The sequence below is a fragment of the Rattus norvegicus genome, chromosome 1 (assembly GCF_036323735.1).
Source record: "Rattus norvegicus strain BN/NHsdMcwi chromosome 1, GRCr8, whole genome shotgun sequence".
NCBI lineage: Eukaryota > Metazoa > Chordata > Mammalia > Rodentia > Muridae > Rattus > Rattus norvegicus.
In genome coordinates this window covers 160,951,696-160,976,536 of record NC_086019.1, presented here as the reverse complement: position 1 = coordinate 160,976,536, position 24,841 = coordinate 160,951,696, and the positions used below count along the sequence as shown (strand labels likewise).

The 24,841-nt window shown below is 40.5% G+C and overlaps 1 protein-coding gene across 1 annotated transcript in view; it reads right to left on the bottom strand.

Annotated features, from left to right (window-relative positions):
* Gab2 (GRB2-associated binding protein 2) overlaps positions 1–24,841 on the bottom strand; it is a 195,875-nt gene that overhangs the window by 60,404 nt on the left and 110,630 nt on the right. The window contains exon 2 of the mRNA NM_053417.2: positions 8,559–8,859. Within this exon, the coding sequence (NP_445869.2) occupies positions 8,559–8,859 (301 nt within the window). The remainder of the gene's footprint in view (positions 1–8,558; positions 8,860–24,841) is intronic.

The window sequence follows — 24,841 nt, the reverse complement described above, 5'->3', positions numbered from 1 at the left end:
ATATTTAATTCCAGTATTGTAAGAATTACAATTTGGAAGATGCTTAGGCACGGTCTTTTTATATCGTAAGCTCTAGGAACTGGTTGTTTCACTATTAGTAGTAACTCTTTTAAAAGAGATGTTTGCATAGCATGGGAGGGTCCTGGGTTTGATCCTAAGGACTGCTAAAACACAGTAACAGACACCTTGATTTTTTAATACTTTAATAACTCAAAAGTATAATGCACTTCAGACCAAGAATGTTAGTAGTCAGGGGTTGGGGATTTAGCTCAGGGGTAGAGTGCTTGCCTAGGAAGCGCAAGGCCCTGGGTTCAGTCCCCAGCTCCGAAAAAAAAAAAAAAGAAAAAGAATGTTAGTAGTCTTTATTTGATAAACTAATTATATTCGACAAAAATTATTTCAAGTTTTAACAAAAGAGAGAGACAAGAGTTATTTAGGGTACTACAGGTTTCAAAAGTGGCAGGGTATTCAAAGGGCTGTGGTGAGCCAGGCAGTTGGTGGGCACCTGTAGTCCTAACTCCTTGGAATACTCTGAAGTGTGAGGATTGCTTAACCCAGAAGTTTGGAGACCAGCCTGAGCAACATAGTAAGACTCTGTCTCAAAAACAAATGGACAAAACAACTACAAAACCAACAAAGAAACCAGAATAAAATAAAATGAACTGCAGTAGCAACAAAACCCCATGAAGGCTGTATGAAGATAATAGAGAAGGCAGCAGAAATTTATTACCCATTCATATAACAGATATTTAATACATTCTTACTATATATTTATAGTATCTGTCCTTGGGGGCTGGAGAGATGACGCAGAGGTTAAGAGCACTGACTGCTTTTCCAGAGGTTCTCAGTTCAATTCCCAGCAACCAAATGGTGGCTCACAACCATCTGATCTGACACTCTTCTGTTGTGTCTGAAGACAGCTACAATGTACTCACATACATAATATAGATAAATAAATCTTAAAAAAACTTACTATCTATACTCTAGATTTAAGGGGGGTCCTTAGTCTTCATAATAATACTACAAAGATTTTAAAATTTTACTGATGAAGACTGGACCAACCAACATATCATGATTCTACAATACTGTGTATGAAATTGGCTTTGTAATGGCTGGGGATGTAGCTCAGAGATAAAGTCTTTGGCTAGTATATAACAGTATCACAGGTTATATCCAGAACCATAAGAAATCAATTGGCCTTCTATACTAATGTATGTATGTTTGTACATATGCAGTGCCTTTTATTTTATTTTATTTTATTTTATTAACTTGAGTATTTCTTATATACATTTCGAGTGTTATTCCCTTTCCCGGTTTCCAGGCAAACATCCCCCTAATCCCTCCCCCTCCCCTTCTCTTATGGGTGTTCCCCTCCCCATCCTCCCCCCAACAATCTAGTTCACTGGGGGTTCAGTCTTAGCAGGATCCAGGGCTTCCCCTTCCACTGGTGCTCTTACTAGGATATTCATTGCTACCTATGAGGTCAGAGTCCAGGGTCAGTCCATGTATAGTCTTTAGGTAGTGGCTTAGTCCCTGGAAGCTCTGGTATGTAGTGCCTTTTATTTTGGGGACAGGGAACTCAGGCTGGCCTAAAACTGGGATCCCCTGTGCCACCATGTCTAGTTTATATAAGAATCTTAAAAATGCAAAATGCTGTCACTCTCAGCATTACTTGAATTGTTGACTAAATGTGTTTTCATTTTAGCTTTGCTAGCCAGCAGTATGATCTTGAACAGAATTGTTCCTCTGTCTTGACCTCTGGATGTGCTGTTATTTGAAGAGTTCAGAACTAAGTACTCTCTCAGGACCTTTCAGGATCTCATATTCCAGAAGTCTTTTATCCTATCCTATTTGTTCCCTTTTGTCTTGGCTGGTTGTTGTAAATAATGAGATTTACAGCCATGCGGAATTATGGTCATTGTCTGCATCCAGAAAAGGGTGAGGAGATGGTATACATATTAAATATAATAAGGTTTTTCTTTCTTTTTAAATTAAACTTTTATAGCATTGTATCAATATTTAGAGTTTCAGTTATTTTGATCTAACTTGTATGAATAAAGTTAGAATTTCTTTTTAAAAATATGTATAGGAATAGTTTGTCTGAAGTTTTGTATATGGATCACATGCATGACTGGTACCTGTGGAGGTCCAAGAGGGAGTCAGATCCCCCTGGAACTTGAGTGACAGAGCTTTGAGCTATTGGGTATTGGAAATTGAGCCCAGGTCCTCTGGAAGAACACCAGTGTTCTTGATTGCTGAGCCATCTCTCCAGTCCTAAAGTAGAATTTTTTGATGTTCCTCTCCTATTCCAACAGTGCATTTCTCAGTGCAACATTTGGAAATGAGTTAGAATTTTAAAACAAAATAGATTAAAACAACTTTCAAAGTTGAACTGTATCAAAATATCTTATTTCAATTAGTGGCCAGATAGGGTTTGATATTGAAGTTAATTTAGATATATAATTAAAAAAATTTAAATTTCACATTTGATATTAACCTAATTAAACAAAACCACCAATGGGCAGACATAATTTGGCACAGGGTTAGCCATTGTTCAATTAATATGTAATCTTGCTAACGAGGAGGAGGAGCCACCAAGAAAGTGCAAGCCAAGTGTGGCCTACAACCCCAGCACTTGAAAGGCTGCGGCAGACCAGCTTCAGGGATATGTGTGTCAAACCCAGACAAAGATAAGGGTTACCGAGGAAGTCTGGCTAAGAGAGCAAAACAGCAGGTACTCCATGGTATAGGCTGACCGAGTAAACAGAACAGAAACTGAGGCCTCCTTAAAACTGTGGCTACAGAGTACAAGAGGAAGAGGAAACATGTTCAGGGGAAGCAGAAGCAGATTTTCTTCAGAAATTCAGGTGGATAGACCACTGGAAACGCAGACATCTTCTAGTGGGCAGTGAGGCCTTGGGCAATGACTTAATGTCTGAAAAGACTCTGATCTATGAGAAGAACCAAATTAAAACCTGGACAGGTCCATTCTAGGTGAGATTAAAGACTGAAAAAAGGTTAACAGGGAAAAGAAATGAGGCAAAAATCTCAGGATTGACCCTAACTTGAACAGAGGAACAGGGCCAGAGCTCATCCAAGGGGATGGAGGATCCCTCAGAGCATGGATATCATGCTAGAGTGCTGTGTGCATATGCTGAATTTGATGGTGGAGTTCAGAGGTCTGAGGCATGTCTGTAGCAACAGACGTGGAGATCGGGAGATCTTGACAGTTAACAGCACCTCTAAATCACTGTTTCCAAATGCTTCCGTTCTACTGCTGTGTTAAACCATAGCCTTTGTTTTTCATCTGTGTACTTTTAGAAATGGTCATTTAAAAATGAGGCTGCCAGTTTTTAATGGTGTTAATGGAGAAAAGTATCATTAGTATGATTGTCATTTTACATATACAGAGAAGCTCTACTGAATAAAGTGAATTTCTAAAATCTGGTCACAGTTTTATAAAATTAACTCTATTTTCTTCATTTTTTTTATTTTGTTGTTGACTGATCAATTTTTTTCCTAACCTAGTATTGGCCTAGAGGCCCATGTTTCGGCATTTCTACTACAGTCAGTATTATCACACTGTGTTTGAGCCTCTACAGAAAAGCATGGGAGAAAAGCATTTAGGTCTTCCTCAACTTGTAACTTTAACCCTCTCTCCCCTGCAATATTCAAATTATTCCTATTCTCCCCTTTCAGGTATTGTGTTGCATTTAAGATTTGGTTAAAAAGCCAATGCTTAAAATTACTTCAAGTTTAATGTTGAAGATCTACACATCAAATCAGTAACAAAGTTGAAATTTAAAATTGAGACTTTGACTCCCAATTTAGATCCTGGAGAAATGACCATATCTACAGGCTTTGTAGCATTCAGCATCCTAAGAATAACTGTTTATGACTGGATATTTAATCAGATTTTCAGGGATCCAAGACGACCATTTAATACAAATGCCTCTTACTACTAAACACAAAATTCTAGTTCTACCTATAGTCCAAAATTAAAGTTAGACAGAACTTTGGAATGTACTCTAGTAATTTCAACAAATCATTATTGCCTTCCTTCACAATGGATAATCAGAATCCATCTGTGAATAGCAACAAAAAAGGAGGGGTAGAAGCAGGGACTCTCAAGTCACAGCTGGGAGCTTTCCAAGGCTGAGAATTTAGGACCAGACTGCTCCTACTTCCCAGTCTGTGGGTTTTGGCAGGTAACACTAGACTTAATCTATGCTGGCTGGCTAGGGAGGTGAGGAGGAGTGTCTCTTATAAATAGACAGAGCAGGAAGAAGGATCAGGGCTTAGAATGGAGAAAGGGGTCATGTTTTTCCCAGTCACCTTTTCCTCCTCCAGAGTCAGGACTTTCCTGAAGGTCAGGGCTGGGGCCCGTTCCAAGACAATGCAGAGAGTTCTAGCAAGATTTATGGGGTTCATTTTCAATTTAAGACCTGTTCTTTGGGTGACTAGACCAAGTTGTAAACAACACAACAACAAAAGGTAATAATGACGGAGATCTAATCCTTCAGAACTGCTCATTATGATACTTTTTAAGAAGAGGCACAGAAATTTCAGTTCGGCTGGAAACTGGTCTGGATGTTTATTTTCCTCATTGTCTCAGTGGAAAAAAGGGTGGGTGATTCAGACAGCAGCCTCCACCTCTGGGCTGGGACTTAAGTCAGTCTCCACCCTGTTCTTTTCTTTGCTCTTCAACAGCTGGGCTGTAGTCTGGGGAGATTCTGCTTCTTGCCTCCCACACTGGCTCTCAGCTTCCAAGAAGGGTCCCAAGAGAAGCTGGGAGTCTGAGTTCAGAGACTCAACAGAAAAAGGTTGAAGAGGGAACAGGGGGGAGAAGGCCTCTCAGGGATAAGAGAAGGGAAATATTTCTCCCCGCTACCTTGTTCTACCCCAATTTTCCACTCTCCCCTTCCACTTTCAGAATGGTGTGGCAGGGGAGGACAAACAAGGTTATAAGAGGGCATCTGTGTGGATAGCAGCTCTCCCACCACTCTCTGTGCTGTCCAGAAGGAATAGAGGTCTAGAGAAGGTTGAGCTGTTTGAAGACCCCTCAGTGGCATTCTTCCATAGGATGATGAATATTTTCCCAAAGCATTCCTATGAGTGTTGTCTGACCTCAGATGGAATCCAAGACTTGAAATATTCTGCTAGAGAGATAGTTGGGAAACTTGAGGATTACTTGAAGTTTAAATATTTATAAAACATTTTGGGGAGCAGTCTCAGCAATTTTTTTTAGTAGAGAAAAGGTGGGAGAAGAAAACATCTAGAACTCTGGGAATTTTGTTCCACAGAATTAGGCTATTTCCACAGAACTCCTGCCAAGGAGAAAAGGATGAGGAAAAAGATAATTCCATGGAGAGGACATGGAGGAGGCTTTGGCCTGACTTCAAAATCTTTACCAGGTACAAAATGGGGCTTTGGTGAACTAAACCCCCTGAGCTCCAATTCATTCATAGTGGCTTGCTGGCTAGTTGGAGACAGACCATGTTTGCTAATTTAACTGTCAGAGGCCACTGTTAACTTATAATAGCACTACACTTACAAGATAATCAGTTCTCAGTGATTTATAAATGTCCTGCTGCTCTTCCTTCTGGCTGGCTATTTTGTGACTTAGAAGCAGCTATGCCAGACTTGTCTGTGAAGAGTTTAGAACAAATGAGAAGGAGCTAGCAGACATAGCCTGAGGATGCACAAAAGCCCTGGAGCACCTCTGCTTTCAGGCCAGCCCACTCAATGCTCCAAAAACTCCCTGTTCCTCCTTGTGCAACAGAAATAATGTCAGTTGCCCCTTGTCACTTCGTTTTTGTTTCAAATGATACTAGAAGGGTTTGATGATAGGAAAGCTCTCTAAAAATGGTAGATATTTAAATCACATCCTGTTTATCTTGTTCTATAGATACAAAGAACATATTTATTTTATCATCACGGTCCTCACTATATGGAAAGCAGCACTTGGCAGCTACTGTTCCTACATTTTCCTGATGTTTCCTGTGTGATCTGCTGTAACCTCCCCAACTACCCTGTGATGCATCATTTCCATTTTCCAGATGATAAAACCATAAGGGTAAAAAGTTACTTATTTGGTGTCAAACTGCAAATAAGCAGAAACCCTGGGTTTCAGCACAGATGACCTGCCAGAGTCCATAGTGGCTCTGTGGGTCCTGGACAGCAACTGAAAAGTGAAGGGGGAGGAGACATAGGAAAGCAGTTCTCAGCTTTCAGGATTCAAAGGGGTGAGAGCTTTCCTAACACTGGCTGATTCCTCAGCACATGAATAATTCATCAAAGCCTTTTCAGCTGAAAGCTGATTCTTTTTGTACATGGTACATCTGGCCGGGGACAGCTGCCTGTGCCTGGCCACCAATGTGAGGACACAGACATGTCTATTGGTAAACACAGCTCAGAGTAGTTATCTGCTTCCTTATGTTAAGTTTCAAAAGTCATTTTGATCCCTAGAGGGAGAGTCTTGATTTTGTACATAAACGCAGAACAAAAATGGATCCTATATACACGAGATAGAATCTTTTTGGCATTTGTTCTTTTCTTTCTGGAGCATTAGCCTGGGTTTCCTTTTAGAAGTAGCTCTTTGTCAGGAGGCTGATGACTTCTCTAACCTATGTGAATATTCAGACTGTTTCACTCCTGGTGTGGCTTGATCCCTCAGGTTTTACAGTTTGGCTGGAATATGTGAGGAACTGCAGGGTAGCAGAAGAAATAAGAATCTGGAGGTGGCAAAAAAGTTGAAGAGATTAAAAAAAAAAAGACTCCATCTGCTATAGAAACTCTTCCAGCTGAAGGTTAAAAAAAACCAGAAGCATTCAATGGATCCCATCATAACCCTTAAGGGGAAAAGAGGCAGATAAAGGGGAAGGAGTATCTGCTTGGATGTGGCTTCCTATATGGAGGAATCTCCACAAGGTCAGGTAACAATCAGGTGGTGCAAGCAGGGAAACCAGTGTGCACAGTCCTGGGGAACATGCAGATGGAGTGCTGCCCAGTGAACCCGTAGAGAAGCAGAAGCACTGCAAGAACAGAGCACAGTCTACCGAGGAGACTACAACTCGGGCTCACAGAACTGTAGAGCAGAGGTCGGAAGCAGACACTCTCACTCCAGCTACAGCCACACCAGTACAATCTGCTCACTGGACTGCAGCCCTAGAAGTCACTGGATGAAGAGTATTCTAGCCCCCAGACTGCAACAATCTGAGGGGGTAAGGAGGGACCCCATGCAGAGGGGTCAGGAGTGTCTGGAGTCTCTTATTCAATGCCAAATAGGGAAAACTGTGTTTACTCTTGCCAGATATTTCTATTCCAGTTCAACTAAGCTGAGCCCATATGAGCCCACAGAGACTGAGCCACCAAACAGAGCATACATGGTATAGACCTATGCCCTTTGCACATATGTAACCATTGTGCATCTAGGTCTTCCTGTGGGACTCCTAACAGCAGGAGCAGGGGCTGCCGTTGACTCTGTTACCTGCCTTTGGATCCCTTTCCTCTAAGTGGGCTGCATTGTCTAGCTACAATAGGAGAAGATGTGCCTCCTCCTCCTACTACTTGGTTTGCCAAAGCAGAAGGATATCTGAGGAGAAACAGGACTAGAGGATGAGGCAGGGGGTGAGTTGAGAGGGAGGAACTGGGAGAGGAAGCTGCTGTTGGGATGCAAAGTAAATAAATACATTTTTAAAAAGTCAGACAAAGTTGTTGACAAAGTAGTCACTTACCTGTTATCATCTAAACACTGCCCATGCTCATCACTTACTAATCAAGCTGGAGTGCTTAATAGTTCCATCTGCTTACCATTCCTGCATGTTCGGAGCCCTTAAATAGCCATCCTTATAGCTATTTGTGTGTGTGTGTGTGTGTGTGTGTGTGTGTGTGTGTGTATAATGTTATTATGAGTTAAGGTCACTCCAAAGTGCTATCAAAAACAAACCAAAAATTTATTATTTCCACCTGAGTGTTTCATGTGTGGAGGTCAGAGGACAAATTCAGATATTTTCTACCTTTTGTCTAACACAGGGACTCTCACTGGCCTAGAACTTTGCCAAGTAGGCCAGAATACCTGGACAACAAGATCCAGTGATCCTTATGTCCCCAACTCTTAATTAGGCATTGATGGAATTATAGTCATATGCTCCATCAAACATGACTGTTTTATGTGGGTTCTGGGGGATCTAAACTTGGGTTTTTACACTTGTAAAATAATCATTTTACCACCTGAGATATCTACTAAGCACAGAAATCCATAACATTTTCACACATCAGTAACAAACCAATAATAGACCACTAATAATAATCTCATTGAGAAAGAAACTATACAATCTCACTCATGAACACTATAAATTCAACAAAAACAGCACCACTCACATTTGAGCATTATCACAACCAGGAGGTTCAACTATATCAGGTTAACTCTGTTTTACTTTCCCCATTTGCTGTTCACATTTACCAAAAGGAAATCTTAACCAGAGGCAGTTTTTATGACTAGAGGAACCTAAGGTCTCTTCAGATTCCCTGAGAAAGAGCTGTGCTTGCTCTCATACCTGTGCTCTCTTCGGCTTGATTGAAACCGCAAATCTGGCAGATGCTCTGGACCCACTTGTTCATGTCAGCCTCCGTCTCAGCCACCAGGTAAAACGTGCGCTCGCTGGTCTTGATATCAAACACAAAGCTATCCTGTAGCTCTTTCTTGTTGAAGGTCAGGCCTGCATCCACCTGCTCACAGAAGTTCAGGTTGATGATCCGCAGGGGTTTCTTGGAGTGCTCGTTCTTGTAGTATTCCAGAACATCTGGGTCTCCACTCATCCGGCCACTCCGCAGTATAAACCAGCGTTTCTTCCAGGCCTAAGTCACCAGAGAGGCATCAGGAAGAAGGAGAGAATGCCATTAGTTACTTTAAGCCTTTATCAGGTCCTCACATAAAATAGATTGAAGATGGGTATGGCAGGAAGGTAGGGCCTGGAGAGAAGGCTCCATAGCATGAGGGACCAAGCGGATTGCTCATTGGATAAAGGTGCTTGCCACCAAGCCTAATGATCTGAGATCAATCCCTGAAACCCACAAAGTATGGGAGTTAGCATCATGACATTTCTGCTCCACTAAATAAACATGTAATTAAATAATTAAGATTACCATATAAAAGAAGCCAGTTAGCAGAGGAAGGCAGGGAGCTTCTGGCCATTAACTACAGGTAACAAAACAAGAGCATTCCTCAACAAGAAAACACACACACACACACACACACACACACACACACACACACACACACACCATGCCCTTTGAATGAGGGAGGAGAGTGTTACATAAATTTTTTTTATAAAGGATCCAAAATGTCAAGTCCAAAGGACTGGAACCTGTGCCAGCTCTAATAAACTGTCTCTATTTCTGTCACTATCCTGTGTCCCTAGACCAGTTCTTTATTTTGGGACACAAGAACCTGGACTTTCTCAGCAAGCACCCCTCAGATTCATGCCTATTAACCCAGGGACTGCTGGACCCTTTAGGCACCCATGGCTTACACTTCTCTTTTAGATTTCTCAGTTCAAAAATGGAGGGCAGTTTTTAGAACTTGTTAGTACAGGAGTAGTGCAACTATTTCTTTAGACTAGATACATACTCAAAAAATGTCAGGCTAGAAAGCACTTGCCAAACCATAAAAATTTCAGCTTATAGGTGTGAACCTGTTAAAGCACTGTGAGTTAAAAACAACAATGTCACACCAATTTTTGCATAAAATTAATTTCCTAACTTCCTACGGTATGCCTTTCACCAAATCATGATGTCTTTGAAGAAACTGCTGAGAAATTCTTGTGGGAATTCTCTGTGCATCTACCTTTAAGTCCCTCTTTTCTTCAGCCTGGTTTATTGATGGATAAACGTCTTATATTATCCCGTACTATAAAATTTAAAACTTGGGTGCATACGTTCTTATGTTGTTTTCTACATTGTCTTCAACAAGACTGAGCAGAATTGATACACAATAATCAAAAAGATAAAACCCTAAATAGCCAAAAAACTACATACAATTGCAGAGCTTTGGAGAGCCTTCCTTCACTACCACAGACTCGCTGCATGATTTTCAACTAAGTCATCTACTTCTTTGAATCTTTCCTTACCTCTGTAATGAGAATTGCATCCACCACTGCCATTATCTACACTATTTAAGACATAGTCTTTAATGCATATAAGCTCAAAGTACTATAGTAATTGATTATTACTATTTTATTATCATTATAATTTTTTCAACCTCTAGGGAACTATATTAATTCTATGACCACTTCACACTTACCCTTTATCCCTGTCCTCAATTTCTCCTGTAACCAACTCTCTTTACCCCTTTCCTTGCTTCTGTCTCCATTTCTCCTGTTTACCTGTCAAAACCACACCTATAGCTAAGTTTAATATTCTGCCACTCTACCTGTTCTCACTTGATAGTTATAAACTTGATAGTTATGAAAGTTTGGGGGAAAGTAAAATACCTCATTGCATATTGGCTTCCTTGGGCCTTCACAGGGGTTAAAATAAAACAGATGGAATCAGGGTACCATATATATACTTTAAAATTTCATTTATGTGTGTGTGTGTGTGTGTGTGTGTGTGTGTGTGTGTGTGTGTGTGTGTACACATAGTGACTTTAGAGGTCAGAAAAGGGCAATGGGCATTGGATGCCCTAGGTCTGATGTTTGGCAACTACCATGTGGATGCTAGGAATTGAACCTAGGTCCTCGAGAAAAGCAGCCAGTGCTCTGAACCAGTGAGTCATCTCTCCAGCACCAGTGTATGTATTTTAAATGTTCTGTAGCTCTGGCAATCAAGATGACATATACTGGAGGAGAGCTACATACAGAACAAGGTAACAGAATAGAAAAACCAGAACTATATCCACATGATATACCCACTGACTTTTATTTATTTATTTTTATTATTGCATTTATTTATTTGGGGGAGGTGGGCATGTGTGACATAGTTCAAGTATAGAGGTCAGAGAACAATTTGCAAGAGTTAGTTCTTTCCTTTCACCATATAGGGCCTGGAGATGAAATTTGGGTTGTCAGGTTTGTTAACAAACATCTTTACCCACTGAAATATCTTGCTGGCCTCAACTGATTTTTGATAAAGGTGTAAAGGAAATTCAGTGGAAGACAGACAGACTTTCCAACAAATGGTGTTAGGGAAAAAAGGCCCAGGGAAGGAGTGGTGGCACATGTCTGTAATACCATTTATTCAGGTCCATACAGAGTCCCTCTGAAAATCAAATCGGCTAATGAAACAGTGACAAAAGATGAACCATAGATTTGAAGGTAAAAATGTCAAAGCTATAAAATATTTAAGAGATATATAAAGAATGAGACGGCTCAGCAGTTAAGAATGCTTGCAGCTGTGCCAGAGGACAGGAGTTAGGTTCTTAGGTACATCAGGAGGCACACCACCTCCAGGGGATCTGACGCCTTCTTCTGGCCCCTTTGGGCACTTCTTCGTATATGTGCATTCACGCATACATAGACTTCCCCCTCCAAATAAAAAGTCTTTTTTTTTAAAAAAGGTAAATAGGTAGAAATTTTTGTCTTATAAAAAATTAAGTTTTAAAAATGTATTTAGTGAAAACAGCAATGAACCATGCTCTATGCTGCGTGGGTTAAAGAAGAGAGGCATGATGCAAACTTTCCTTTTAAAGCGAGGTCTTTTTTTTTTAAGATTTATTTATTATATATAAGTGCACTGTAGCTGTCTTCAGACACACCGGAAGAGGGCGTCAGATCCCATTACAGATGGTTGTGAGCCACCATGTGGTTGCTGGGAATTGAACTCAGAACCTCTGGAAGAGCAGTCGGTGCTCCTCACCACTGAGCCATCTCTCCAGCCCCAAACTTTCCTTTTAAACAACTTAAAGTATTTATAATGTTACAGGAAGATAAGACATTAATATATAACCCTTAAAGATGAAGCAAAGTTTTAGAAGTCTCATAAAAAGAGTCACAGTATCCTAGCATACCACTGAAACTGGAACTCTGACTTTTAGGGACAAGGCAGAGAGGGAGGAGAAGGGAAAGGTGGAAACTGGGGAGAGAGAAAAAAGAGAGAAATGAGTAAAATGACTATAGCAGGAAAGTTATAAAGAAAGGTTTTTCTTTAAAAAGGTCATACGGTATGGACCAGGCCTAGGCATAGGAAAAAGGACAAGACAGGCTTGGAAAATTTTGTAGGTCTCTTGAATGTGGAAAGGAGGAAAGGAAGAACTTAGGGGTCCTGTGAAGCCTTCAGAACCACTCTTAGAATCTGTATCTTTATTGGTAATGGGAGTTGCTGCAGAGTGCACAGCAGCAGAGAAATATTAAATAAATAGTGCTCTGTGCCTGTTTGTTAGGTGTTAAATAGTGCTCATCTAGCAATGAGGAAGGTGAACTAGAGGATAACAACAATTAAAAAACCCTGTTTAGGAAGCTGTTGCTGTAGCTTTCTAAAGTCAGAGAAAATGGCAATCTAAAGGAGAACAGTGTGGCAGTACAACCATTAGCTTGGGCCACAGTGAGACTTAGCCTCAACAACAAAATAAGACACCAAAGTCATAACTCATCAAAATAAATACATAAACTAAATAAATAGAATAGTAATAATCAAGACAGAGAGGAAGAGACAGAACATCTCACTTATTTATAATGGGACATAAAGAAGTTCATAAGAGTATACTGTCAAGAAAGTCAAAACAAAGTTGAAATTTGTATCTAGAATCAAGTAGTTATCACTATTTGCTCTGATGAAACAGAAGTGACTGTTTTCCTTTTGTACCCAAATCTAGTCAGAAAACAAACCATTTCACAATTACTCAGACCACAGAGACACGAATGTGGGAACACATGACCTGGAAGTTGCATCACTCCTGCCGCTGAGCAGAGTACATCTCATGTGATCCTGTCTGTCCTTCAGGTTAGGTCTGTAAGTGCGCACAAAACAAGGTCATGACTTCCTTCTATTGCTCTTTGGCAACCAGAAAAATAAAATAAGCCTCAATTGAGGCTTAGGATGACTAGATCACAGTGTAAGCATTCTGTTGGTGGTGAATAGCTTACATAACAGGCTTGTTCCTATAGGGGAGTTGTCTTTTAAGGAAGAAGGAACTTTCTGAAGATCCTTTTAGCTTCACCCCTGAAAACTGAAAGTACTTCTAAAGTTCTAGACTCTTCTGTTCTGCCTTAAATATTATACTAAATAAAACAACTCTTCTTGAATTACTAAGAATTTTCTTAGATCCTCTATAAAAACTAGAGAATCTTCAATACTAAAAATTCTGAAAAAGAGACAGCCTAGGGTATTGATCATTAAAGTTTCCTGTAAAAGGTGGACAGTAAACATTTTTAGGGCATATAGTTTTTCTTGCAACTATGAAATCTATAGTAGCATGAGCATCCAATTTATAAGCAAACAGATTTAGCTTGTATTCACAAAACGGTTCCCAAAGTGTGTGGTGCAGGGATGTTTGCTAAGTCTCGGATTAGGATAAGGTAGGAAGGGCCATGAAGAAAGGCTGTAGGATGAGTGTGTAATAAATGGGTGAGAGACCAAAGTCTGTTCCAACCTAGGCAGCCTCACATGGTGTTCACTAAGGCAACCTGATACCACGATATCTTATTTAACTAGATTACTTAGATTCTTAGAAGTGAGAGATATGTTCTTCTAAATAACCAAGCTAGGTAGAACCTTCTATTGCTTTCTTCTCTGGCAGTTGAAAGTATTTCTAAAACTCCACAATCTTCTGCCATGCCTTAGGTACAACAGATAACAGAATTCTTCTTTGATGACTAAAATTTTCTCAGTGCCTCCAATCATCTTTCTCCAGATCCTGTGGCTAAAGTTGTAGAAGGGGCAAGGCATTTCTTGGAAAAGAGTTTTGCATAACTTCTAGAAATGGGTGTGTCCTCTTAACTTCCCTCTTTCTGATGAAGGTAAAACCAAAAACTACCAGTAAGCCAGGAGATGCCTGTCAAGGGAGAATTATTAAAACCTAACTGAGTCTACTACATATCAATACAACCAACATTATTACGTATAACAGAAACAAAATACTTTATTTTTGAAACTCCCCTTGCTTTCTTTAAAAAAAAAAGTCACCATAATCAACTCTAAATCTACTTTCAGCCCCGAGACTCCCAACTAACTACAGGGTTGGAATTCTACTTTAAGCAATCATAGACATAGCAGATTTAATCTGACTTCTTAATACAATTATATCCTAATTTATTTCAGTGAAGTCCATTAGGCCAAACTTCTGTCCATTATACCCAGTACAAGCATGGAGAGAGTACACTCCTGGAGGAGGAAGGATTCTGTAGCTGTGTTTCTCCTAGGAATCTGTGGACTGTTCTGGACCCCAAGGACTTCAAACTCTGAGGAAATCAGAGTAAATATTTCCTGAGCTCCTGCAACATGCCATGACAGACATAGCTCTTATATTTAAGTCTTAAACCCGTGAGTCAAGGCAAATGCACCCCCTTGACAGATAAAAGAAAGCTCAGAGAGTATGCAACTAGCATGTATTATAGCCTCAGATCTTCTTGTCCCAAAGGTCTAGTGAGAATCCAAAAAAGAGCTTGAGGAGGTAGAGATGTTGCCTAAACTTTGAGAAACACTGGCCAGAGAGTTCATAGAAAATATTCAGGTTTGTAGTTAATTGATGGCAGAAGACACTAGAATTCAGGCTTTAGCTCTTAGCACAAAGTCTAATGACACATGAAATGTGAGTCCTCCCAGAGAAGGCAGTGTAGTTACTGAGTCCTGACTTATTTATTAGGAAGATTCTTTCAGCTCTAGATGAACACAGGGTGAGCTTTATCTAATCACGGGACTGTTACATTGAGGTCAGGGCTCTTTTTATCTCAGCATTTAGCACAGGACTTAGAACTCATAATGTACTAGATAACTCTTCAGTGATAGTCAATCTAAAGGAACAAAAGGAGAGAATATCTGTTTGCTTTTCTGTTGGTAAAAACAGGAAAAGTGAATAAAGCCAAAGCTCTCAGACAGATGAGGGTGAGGTAGTCTGCACAGACAGCAGAAACACAATGGACATCCAGGAAAAGCTCAGCTTCTATATTTAGCACACTAATTACAGGTTGTAGTGGGTAGAGCATAAGGCACAGGAAGAACTCCCAGTGAGCCACAGTGGCTGGCTCAGTAGTGAACACACAACCAAACCTGATCAGAGGTGTAAAGATCCAGCTCTAGCACTGTCTTACATGGTAACTGGTGTTCTGTCGGGGAACAGAGGGCTCTGTTGATTTGGGCCTGGAATTCAGGGTTTGCTGTTTGGAACCTAGGAATATTCAATCAAGGTAGAGCAAAGTTCGAAGATGACTCTTGTGCCAGGTGTGATGAAGCACTAGGAAAGAGGATAATCTGAAGTTTAGTTAGACTAAGCTACATAGGGGATGAGGGTGGAGATGGGATGGGCCAGTAGGCAGAGGGAGTGAGGGACCAGGGAGGAAGAGGGAGGGGGAAAGGGGTGCAGGATCAGGTATTGGAGAGAACAGGAGAAAAACAGGAGAGAAGTCCAGAGGCCAAGAGAATAAATGGAAATAAGCAGTTTCTGGGGGTGGGGGATGAACCTCTAGAAAGTCCAAGAGACCTGGGATGTAAAAGGCTCCCAGGACTCATGGCAGTGACCTTAGTTGAAATTGCCTAACAGTGGTGAGATGGAGCCTGAAGAGACCATGTCCAGTAGATAGACAGGGCTCCCAGTGCAGGGATGGGGTCACCAATCCACCTTCAAAAATTTTGACCCAGAATTCTTCCTGCCTAAAAGAAATGTGGGGACAAAAATGGAGCAGAGAATGTAGGAAAGGCTGTTCAGTGGCCAGAATGACTTGGAATCTATCCCATGGGTGGGCACCAAACCCTGATACTGATGCTGTGTTGTTCTTGAGGACAGGAGCCTACCATGGCTGTCTTCTGAGTGGCTCTGCCAGCAGATGACTGAGACAGATACAGATTTTTAGAGTCAACCATTAGGCTGAGAGGTTGGAGACTCTATGGAAGAGTTAGGGGAAGGATTGAAGGAACTGAAGGGGATGGTAACCTCAAAGGAAAAACAACAGGGTCAACAAACCCAGATCCCTGGAGGCTCCCAGAGGATAAGCCACCAACCAAAGAGCATACATGGGCAAGTCCAAGGTCCCCGGCACATATGGAGCAGAGGACGGCCTTGTCTGATCTCAGTGGGACAGGATGTACCTAATCCTGTAGAGACTTGATGCTCCAGTGAAGGAGGATGCTGGGGGAGGGGACACTCTCTCAGAGGCAAAGAGGAGAGGGAATGGGGTGAAGAACTCTGGGAGGGGGGAAGGGGGAGGGCAACATTTGGAATGTAAATAAATAAAAGTATTAATTAAAAAATAAATAAAAAGAAGGAGCATTATAGAGATAAAAGAGAACTTTGTCTTATCAATATGTAAAATAATAGCAATAACATAATAATAAGTGTACTCGAATAAAATGACAACTGATTAAAAAAACGAAATGACTCCTGATGAAATATGAGTCCTAACTCAATTTTACTCTTAAGCTAAGTCTGTTCTTAGGCTTGTTGATTTAGATAGCTATGTTCTCATTTAAACTTTTTCTCATTGGTATCTTCTCACCTATAAAAATCGTCCTTTTCATTTCTTCTAACAGTTTATCATATCTATTAAAACCAATTAGTGGCAGGCTCTCTAAGATCTTATGGTCTTCAGAAAGAACAGGCAGGTGCGTATGTGATGTAACTCACATACAGGCTGATATGAATCAGTGACATGAACTTGCCTGGAAAGAGTTAGGGAAACTTACAGCAGAGATGATATTTGGAATGTATTTTAAAAGACACAACATTTCACCAGTTGAGAAAATTACAGGTAGAAATTTTCAAGCAAAGATAATGAATCAAACTGACTCTTAATACTCTAAGAAGTTATGGTTAATAAAGTCAGTGAAACCAACTAGCGGCTACCGAATTATTCTTTTAGGGGGACTATGGGATTATGCTTCTGTTAGCCTGTAGATTTTTGTTTTGTTTTTTTTAGACAGGGTTTCACTAAGAAGCCCTGATTGTCCTGGGACATCCTGTGTAGACCAGGCTGGCCTGGCATTCAGAGATTGGCCTGCTTTTGCCTCCCAAGTTCTAGAATTAAAGCATTTATGACCATACCTCTAGTTACCTTCTTTTTTTTAAAAAAAAATCTCTTGTTTTCAATGCTTCTGTTCATAGACATCTTCTTTAATATATACATTGTTGATTTCTTAGCACAAAGCTCAGGGTCAACAGCATGAACAAAGCCTGTCTGACATTCTTCTTTCTTCAGTAACAAACAGCCAATCTCCTTTTGCTTAGACATAAGACAGAACACCTCAGCATTGGAAGCACTTAGTGGAACCATGAACAAAAAACATTTGTGAAAATAAAACCCACTGTACTAAACACAGCATGAAAGAAACATGCATTTGAAGAATGAGAGTTAAAGAAGGAAAGAGGGTACTGTCATGCTCCACACCAGCAGAGAAAATACATATGAGTTAGCTCCAGTTTTCCACTGCTTTATACATGTGCCTGTAGTCTAAGGTTGGCTGTGAATGCAGTGTCCTAGTCCAGTTAGACTGATAGAACATAATACTTGTGACTGGATAATTTACCGACAACATAAATTCCTTGCCTGTAGTTCTGTGGGTGTGGTAGTCCAAGATCAAGGCATCAGTTGACTGGGTACTGAGAAACTTGTTTATAGTAGATAGCACTTTCAAGGTAAAAGGGGCCCAATCCCTTCTTCCAAGACTCTTTATAGTGGTATGGCTATCATTCATGACTGCTCTGCCTTCCTGACCTACTCAATCACTGTCTGAAGGTCCATCTCTGAATACTAACATATTGAGGATGAGATTTCAATACATAAACTTTCGAGAGACACAAACAGTCAGGAACATGGTACAGATTAGAAAGATTAAAAATTTAGTGAGTAGGCCAATTAGTAAAGATCTAAAATATCTGATTATGAGAGTGCATGTATATTTAAAAAGTCTGGTCTGTACAAAGCATAAAGTCAGGTTTGGTGAAATTGGTGGAGAAAAGGAAATCACTGAAAGTAAGGCTGGAAAAATTTTTTGAGGCAATTTTAAGATGGGGCTTATGTTGTGGTTTACCCTGGAGTTATCTGTATTTTGATGCTAATTCCACTGCCCCAAGGACAGCTGCCTAGTCCTGTACTCAGGACTCAGGTGACTTCACCAGAATCTTCCCCATATTTAAATTGTAAAATACAGGTGAGGGCAGGAACTGGATAGGAGGAGGCCTGTCATTGGAAGAGAAGGAAGGCTGGTAGGAGAAGAATCTGAAGGAAGAGGGGGAGACTGGAACAGAAAGGAGGAAGAAAGAGGAGGGCAAGGGACAGAAGCTATGGTAGGTGACGTAAGATTCTGTTCTGTGTATTTACATGTTGTTATTAATGTCCTTAAGAGATGGATGGTACTGGGCTTTGTATGTTTAGGTGGGCAATTATATCTTATCAATTGGATCAAAGGTTGTTGTGTTGTGTGTTCTTTTATGTGACTGAGTGTAGGAAAGTGTGCGTCGGCAGGAGACACTGGGCCACCGAGGAGTTGGGATGTGTTTCCGCCAAGATATCTTGGGGCACTGCGGTGCCAGACCTAGTGGGGATAAAAGACAACCTACATTTTTTAATTTTTTATATTTTTACTACAACAGTCTTACATGCTAGTTTAATTGTTCTCAGTGTCAAATATTACTGTGCAGTAAAATATGAGATTTCTTCTACAAAATAATATACTTTTAGTGTTCACTAATAATTTAAGAAAAACTACTATAAGATGATCAACCCAATTCTTTTATTAATCATGATAACCACATATTTTGTGGGTAAAGGGAGTACATATTCATGAAAAACAGTCCATAAAATGCTAGGCATGACAGAGTAGATGTGTTTGTAGGACCCAGGTCATGCTAGTCTACTGTATGGGGATTACTGCCATGTACCCTGGGGAAAACACAGGCAGAAGGGAACACCATGTGCAAAGGCACTGAAGAGAAAGCAAGCCTGGCTCATGGAGAAACCAAAAGAAGGTCGTGGCTGGAGTGCAAGTAAGCACTGGGAGAAGCTACATGAGGCAAAGAAGAGGACGGTGCAGAGGCTTTCTATGCCATTTATGAAGTTTAGACCTTAATCTTAAATAGAACACAGTAGAAATGCATGCGTTTATAACACACACACACACACACACACACACACACACACACACACACACACACACTTTACGAATGCTTAGAAAAGCACTCCAAACTATTACTAATAGTTTCTGTTGAGGGGAATGGATATATATATATAAGACAAAAGATATGTGGGAACTTTCACATTTTAATACACATACTTAAAAAATCATACAATATGAGGCCAGAATGATTTTCAATATTTTCCTATCTATAGTTGTAAAAGGTAACTGTAGCCTGTAGCAACTAAGGTAGGGACAGAATATAAATATGCTAAGATAAACTATTACTGGGGAAATAATAGCAGTTTGGATCAGGACAGTGACAAAATATACATAAAATACAGGATAGATTTCAGAGACTGCAATGCCTAATCCAGGTAGTTAGTGAATACAGGGGATACAGAAATATCCTGAGTGAGGTAACCCACAAAAGAACACACATGGTATATACTACTGATAAGTGGATATTAGCCCAAAGGCTCAGAATACCCATGATAACAACTCACAGACCATATGAAGTTCAACAAGAAGGAAGACCAAAGTGTGGATGTTTCAGTCCTACTTAAAAGGGGGAACAAAATAATCACGGAAGGGAGGGAACTGGGAGGGAGAGAGGAGAGTAAGAGAAAAGGGGGTGGGGATCAGGATCAGGTGTAGGAGGAGACAGGGAAAAGTTTAGAGAATCAGGAAATTGAAAAGAGGTGTACAGTAGTTGGGGAGGGGGAACTGGGGGTAGCTAAAGATAGACCCAGATGTTAGAGAAGCTAGAGGTTCCCAGGACCCAACAGGAATGACATTAGTTGAAATACCCAACAAAGGAGAGGGAGAACCTGTAGAGACCATATCCAGTGGATAGACATGGCCCCTGGTTGAGGGATGGGGCCACCTACCCAACTCAAAAAATGTTAACCCAGAATGCTTCCTGTCTAAAGGAAACTCAGGGACAAAGAGTGGAGCAGAGATGGAAGGAAAAGCCATCCAGAGACTGCCCCACCTAGGGATCCATCCCATCTTCAGACACCAAACCCAGACACTATTGCTGACAGGAGCCTAGTATAGCTATCCCCTGAGAGGCTCTGTCAGAGCCTGACCAATACAGATGCAGATGCTTGCAGTCAACAATTGGACTGAGCACAGGGACCCTAATGGAAGAGTTAGGAGAAGGAATGAAGGAGCTGAAGGAGATTTTAACCCCATAGGAAGAACAATAGTATCAACTAACTGGACCCCCTAACCCTCCCTCCCCCCCAGAGCTCCTAGGGACTAAACCACCATTCAAAGAGTACACATGGAGGGACCCATGGCTCCAGTTGCATATGTAGCAGAGAGGCCTTAGTTGGTGTCAATGCGAGGGAGGCCCTTAGTCTATGGAGGCTCGATGCCTCAGCATAGGGTGATGCTAGAGTGATGAGGCAAGAATGGATGGGGGAGCACCTTTATAGAGGCAGAGGTCAAGGGAGATGGGATAGGAGGTTTGTTGAGGGGGACCAGGAAGGGGGACATTTGAAATGTAAATAAATAAAATAACCAATAAAAACAAAAAATATAGAAAACTCCAGTTTCCAATTTGAACAACTTGGTGGACTACATTATGACTTTCACATGGGAAGAGAATCTTAGCTATCTTTCAGAGACAGCACTATCATGATGCATTCTATCCATTTTTTTGTCCCTACTACATCAGAGAGTCAAGATGAATGTGACATGTGTGAGGGAGAGCAGATCACTTCTGAGAAAACAGAGTCTTATATCAGTAATTACACTGAAAGACCAGGTCAACCTTCCTGCAGAGGCCTCAAAATCCATCATTGCAATTACCTGTCCCATTGACAAAGCAACACACGAGCTGCTGCCAGACATTTGAGGTCATTCCATCCAGTGACACAATTTTCATGTCTTTGAATAATTGATTAAAGTCATATTTTAAAAACTGAATTAACCTGGGCAAAGTTAAATGAAAGGCAGACAAATCATGTCCATAAATACAGCTAAAGAATACCCTTGGGAACAGAGACTTCCTACATCAAAGCCTGCCCCCAAATCAGGTTCCATGTTTTCAGTATTATCTGATTATGTTCCAGCCTTTGCCATACTCCTTTCATTAGTGCACTGTCTTCAATAGTGGTACTTAAAATTTGGTGCAAATCAGGATAAATAAGAGACCTATTCAAAATGCAACCAGTATGCTAGATGCTTAGTCCCAGTAGAGATTCAGACTGGGTAGTTCTAGAATCCATAGATACAAAACTAAGGAGTTTAGTAACATCTTAGCTCTGTCTCCAGATGTGAACCTGGGAAGAAAAACTGTTTTATGCTCTGGCTTTTGTTTGTTCATCTATGTAAAACCCATGTTTGGCCTGTTTATCTCCTGACACTGTAATACTACAGTTAAACATTATGGATGAATTATGCAAAAGAAACAGACTCTTAAGATGTCTAGATTGCATAAACATGACCATCGCACAATCCAATGCTTTCTGGATGCCCTTGTACTGCCCACCTGGATTCAGCACACAATGGAATATGCTGGTCATGAGCAGGTAAGAGAAAAAAAGTGCTTTTAAGGTACAGATGAACTGGACATGGGGCTCTTCAATAGTCTGTCTTTCTTCATGGCCACACTGGTGAAAATGCAGGTAGTAATTTAAATGATGGCAGGAGAAAAATGAACCTAATTCCAAAGATTAAGTCAAGTGATTAAGTAAATGACCTAACTCTGTGAAATTCCAATTTACTGTGATGCTGAAATGTATATATAGGTAAAAACAATTCTCATACAGGCTACTCTATGGGCCTTCTGGGAGCAGTTGAAAACACTTTTGTTTAGTGTAAGGGGAGGTCAGTACCCATAATTAGAACAGCCCCAATCTTACTCCAGTCTTATCCTGCCTGTTCTGCTTTCATTTTTCTTAAAAGATATAAAACTTGTATTCAAAATCATTCAGTAATTTGAAGAGTTTAGATTCTTTTTTAAGCTAAAATGTTTTGTCATATTACTGAATTATATAAGGTTTTTTTGTAGGATATGGCTAAGAACTAAAGAGATGGACTAGTGATTAATTTGTAGCTCTTACAGAAGACTTGGGTTTGATTTTCAGCATCTACATAATGACTCACAATCATCTGTAACTACCATGGAATCTGATATCCTCTTCTGACCTCTATATGACATACACGCATACATGCAGGCAAAACGTGCATTCGGAAAAACTCATTACATTAAAATCAGCCTTAAGTGTGGATGCTTCAGACCTTCTTAGAAGGGAGAACAAAAATACTTACAGGAGGAAATATGGAGACAAAGTGTGGAGCAGAGACTGAAGGAAAGGCCATCCAGAGACTAACCCACCTGGACATGGATCCATCCCATATACAGATACCAAACACAGACAATAATGCAGATGCCAAGAAGTGCATGCTGACATATAAAAAAGACACGTGCTACACTATGTTCATCGCAGCCTTATTTATAATAGCCAGAAGCTGGAAAGAACCCAGATGCCCTTCAACAGAGGAATGGATACAGAAAATGTGGTACATCTACACAATGGAATATTACTCAGCTATCAAAAACAATGACTTTATGAAATTCGTAGGCAAATGGTCGGAACTGTAAAATATCATCCTGAGTGAGGTAACCCAATCACAGAAAAACACACATGGTATGCACTCATTGATAAGTGGCTATTAGCCCAAATGCTTGAATTACCCTAGATGCCTAGAACAAATGAAACTCAAGACGGATGATCAAAATGTGAATGCTTCACTCCTTCTTTAAAAGGGGAACAAGAATACCCTTGGCAGGGAATAGAGAGGCAAAGATTAAAACAGACACAGAAGGAACACCCATTCAGAGCCTGCCCCACATGTGGCCCATACATATACAGCCACCCAATTAGACAAGATGGATGAAGCAAGCAAAGAAGTGCAGGCCGACAGGAGCCGGATGTAGATCGCTCCTGAGACACAGCCAGAATACAGCAAATACAGAGGCGAATGCCAGCAGCAAACCACTGAACTGAGAATAGGACCCCCGTCGAAGGAATCAGAGAAAGAACTGGAAGAGCTTGAAGGGGCTCGAGACCCCATATGTACAACAATGCCAAGCAACCAGAGCTTCCAGGGACTAAGCCACTACCTAAAGACTATACATGGACTGACCCTGGACTCTGACCTCATAGGTAGCGGTGAATATCCTAGTAAGAGCACCAGTGGAAGGGGAAGCCCTGGGTCCTGCTAAGACTGAACCCCCAGTGAATGTGGTTGTTGGGGGGAGGGCAGCAATGGGGGGAGGGTTGGGAGGGGAACACCCATAAGGAAGGGGAGGGGGGAGGGGGATGTTTGCCCGGAAACCGGGAAAGGGAATAACACTCGAAATGTATATAAGAAATACTCAAGTTAATAAAAAAAAATTAAAAACAACTAAAATTAAAAAAAAAAAGAAAAGTCACTTGGGGGTAATCTTTGAAAAAAAAATCCAATAAAAGAAAAAGATGTAAAACAAAAGATTTTTAAAAAAATATATTCTGGGTAGAGTTTGGGTGAAGGTGAATTTATACATTTAAAAAAGACTTCAAATTTTCATGTGTCTTACTTGTCATATCTAAGAATCTTGCTCACCTCAAAGTCAAGACGTTCTGCTTAATTTTTTATATGTCTTAAAATTTTTCCTTGTATGTTTATCTGATGTATGTCTGAGGAGAATATAAAGGATTTGTTTTGGCCCTCCTTCAGCTATTACAGTAGCATTTGTTGAAAGGAAATATACCTTCTTTATCACATCACCTTTGCATTTTTGCTAAAAAAGAATTAATCAAATGTATGCACATCGATTTCTAGATTCCACTGTTCAATTAACCTTTCTCTTTATGTACACTTAAGTCAGTACCATAGTATCTTGCTTACTGAAGTTTTATAAACGTCTTACAATCAGGTAGTGTTGGGTCTTCCAGTTTGTTTCTCTTCTTCCTCCTCCTCCTCCTCCTCTTCCTCTTCCTCCTCCTCCCCCTCCTCTTCCTCCTCCCCCTCCTATAAAGCTGCATAGTTATTCTATATCCTTTGCATTTATTTCCATGGTTTTTTTATATTTCCATGATTTTGAGAATGATTTCTTTCTTTTTTCTTTTCTTTTTCTTTTTTTCGGAGCTGAGGACCGAACCCAGGGTGTTTGCTAGGCAAGCGCTCTACCACTGAGTTAAATCCCTAACCCATGATTTCTTTCTTACATGCTGGGTGGAATTCAAAAAACCTATACATGCTTTGAGTTTTCTTTATGGAAATTTTAAAACTGGTATTAAGTTCTTTAAAAGAGTGATATTTAGGGTTTTTTTTTCCTAGGTTTTTTTTTTTTTTTAATGGGGCTGGGGACCGAACCCAGGACCTTGCGCTTCCTAGGTAAGCGCTCTACCACTGAGCCAAATCCCCAACCCCCGATATTTAGTTTTTTTTTTCTCAAACCATGTTAATGTTTTTTTTTTAAATTAACTTGAGTATTTCTTATATACATTTCGAGTGTTATTCCCTTTCCCGGTTTCCGGGCAAACATCCCCCTCCCCCCTCCCCTTCTTTATGGGTGTTCCCC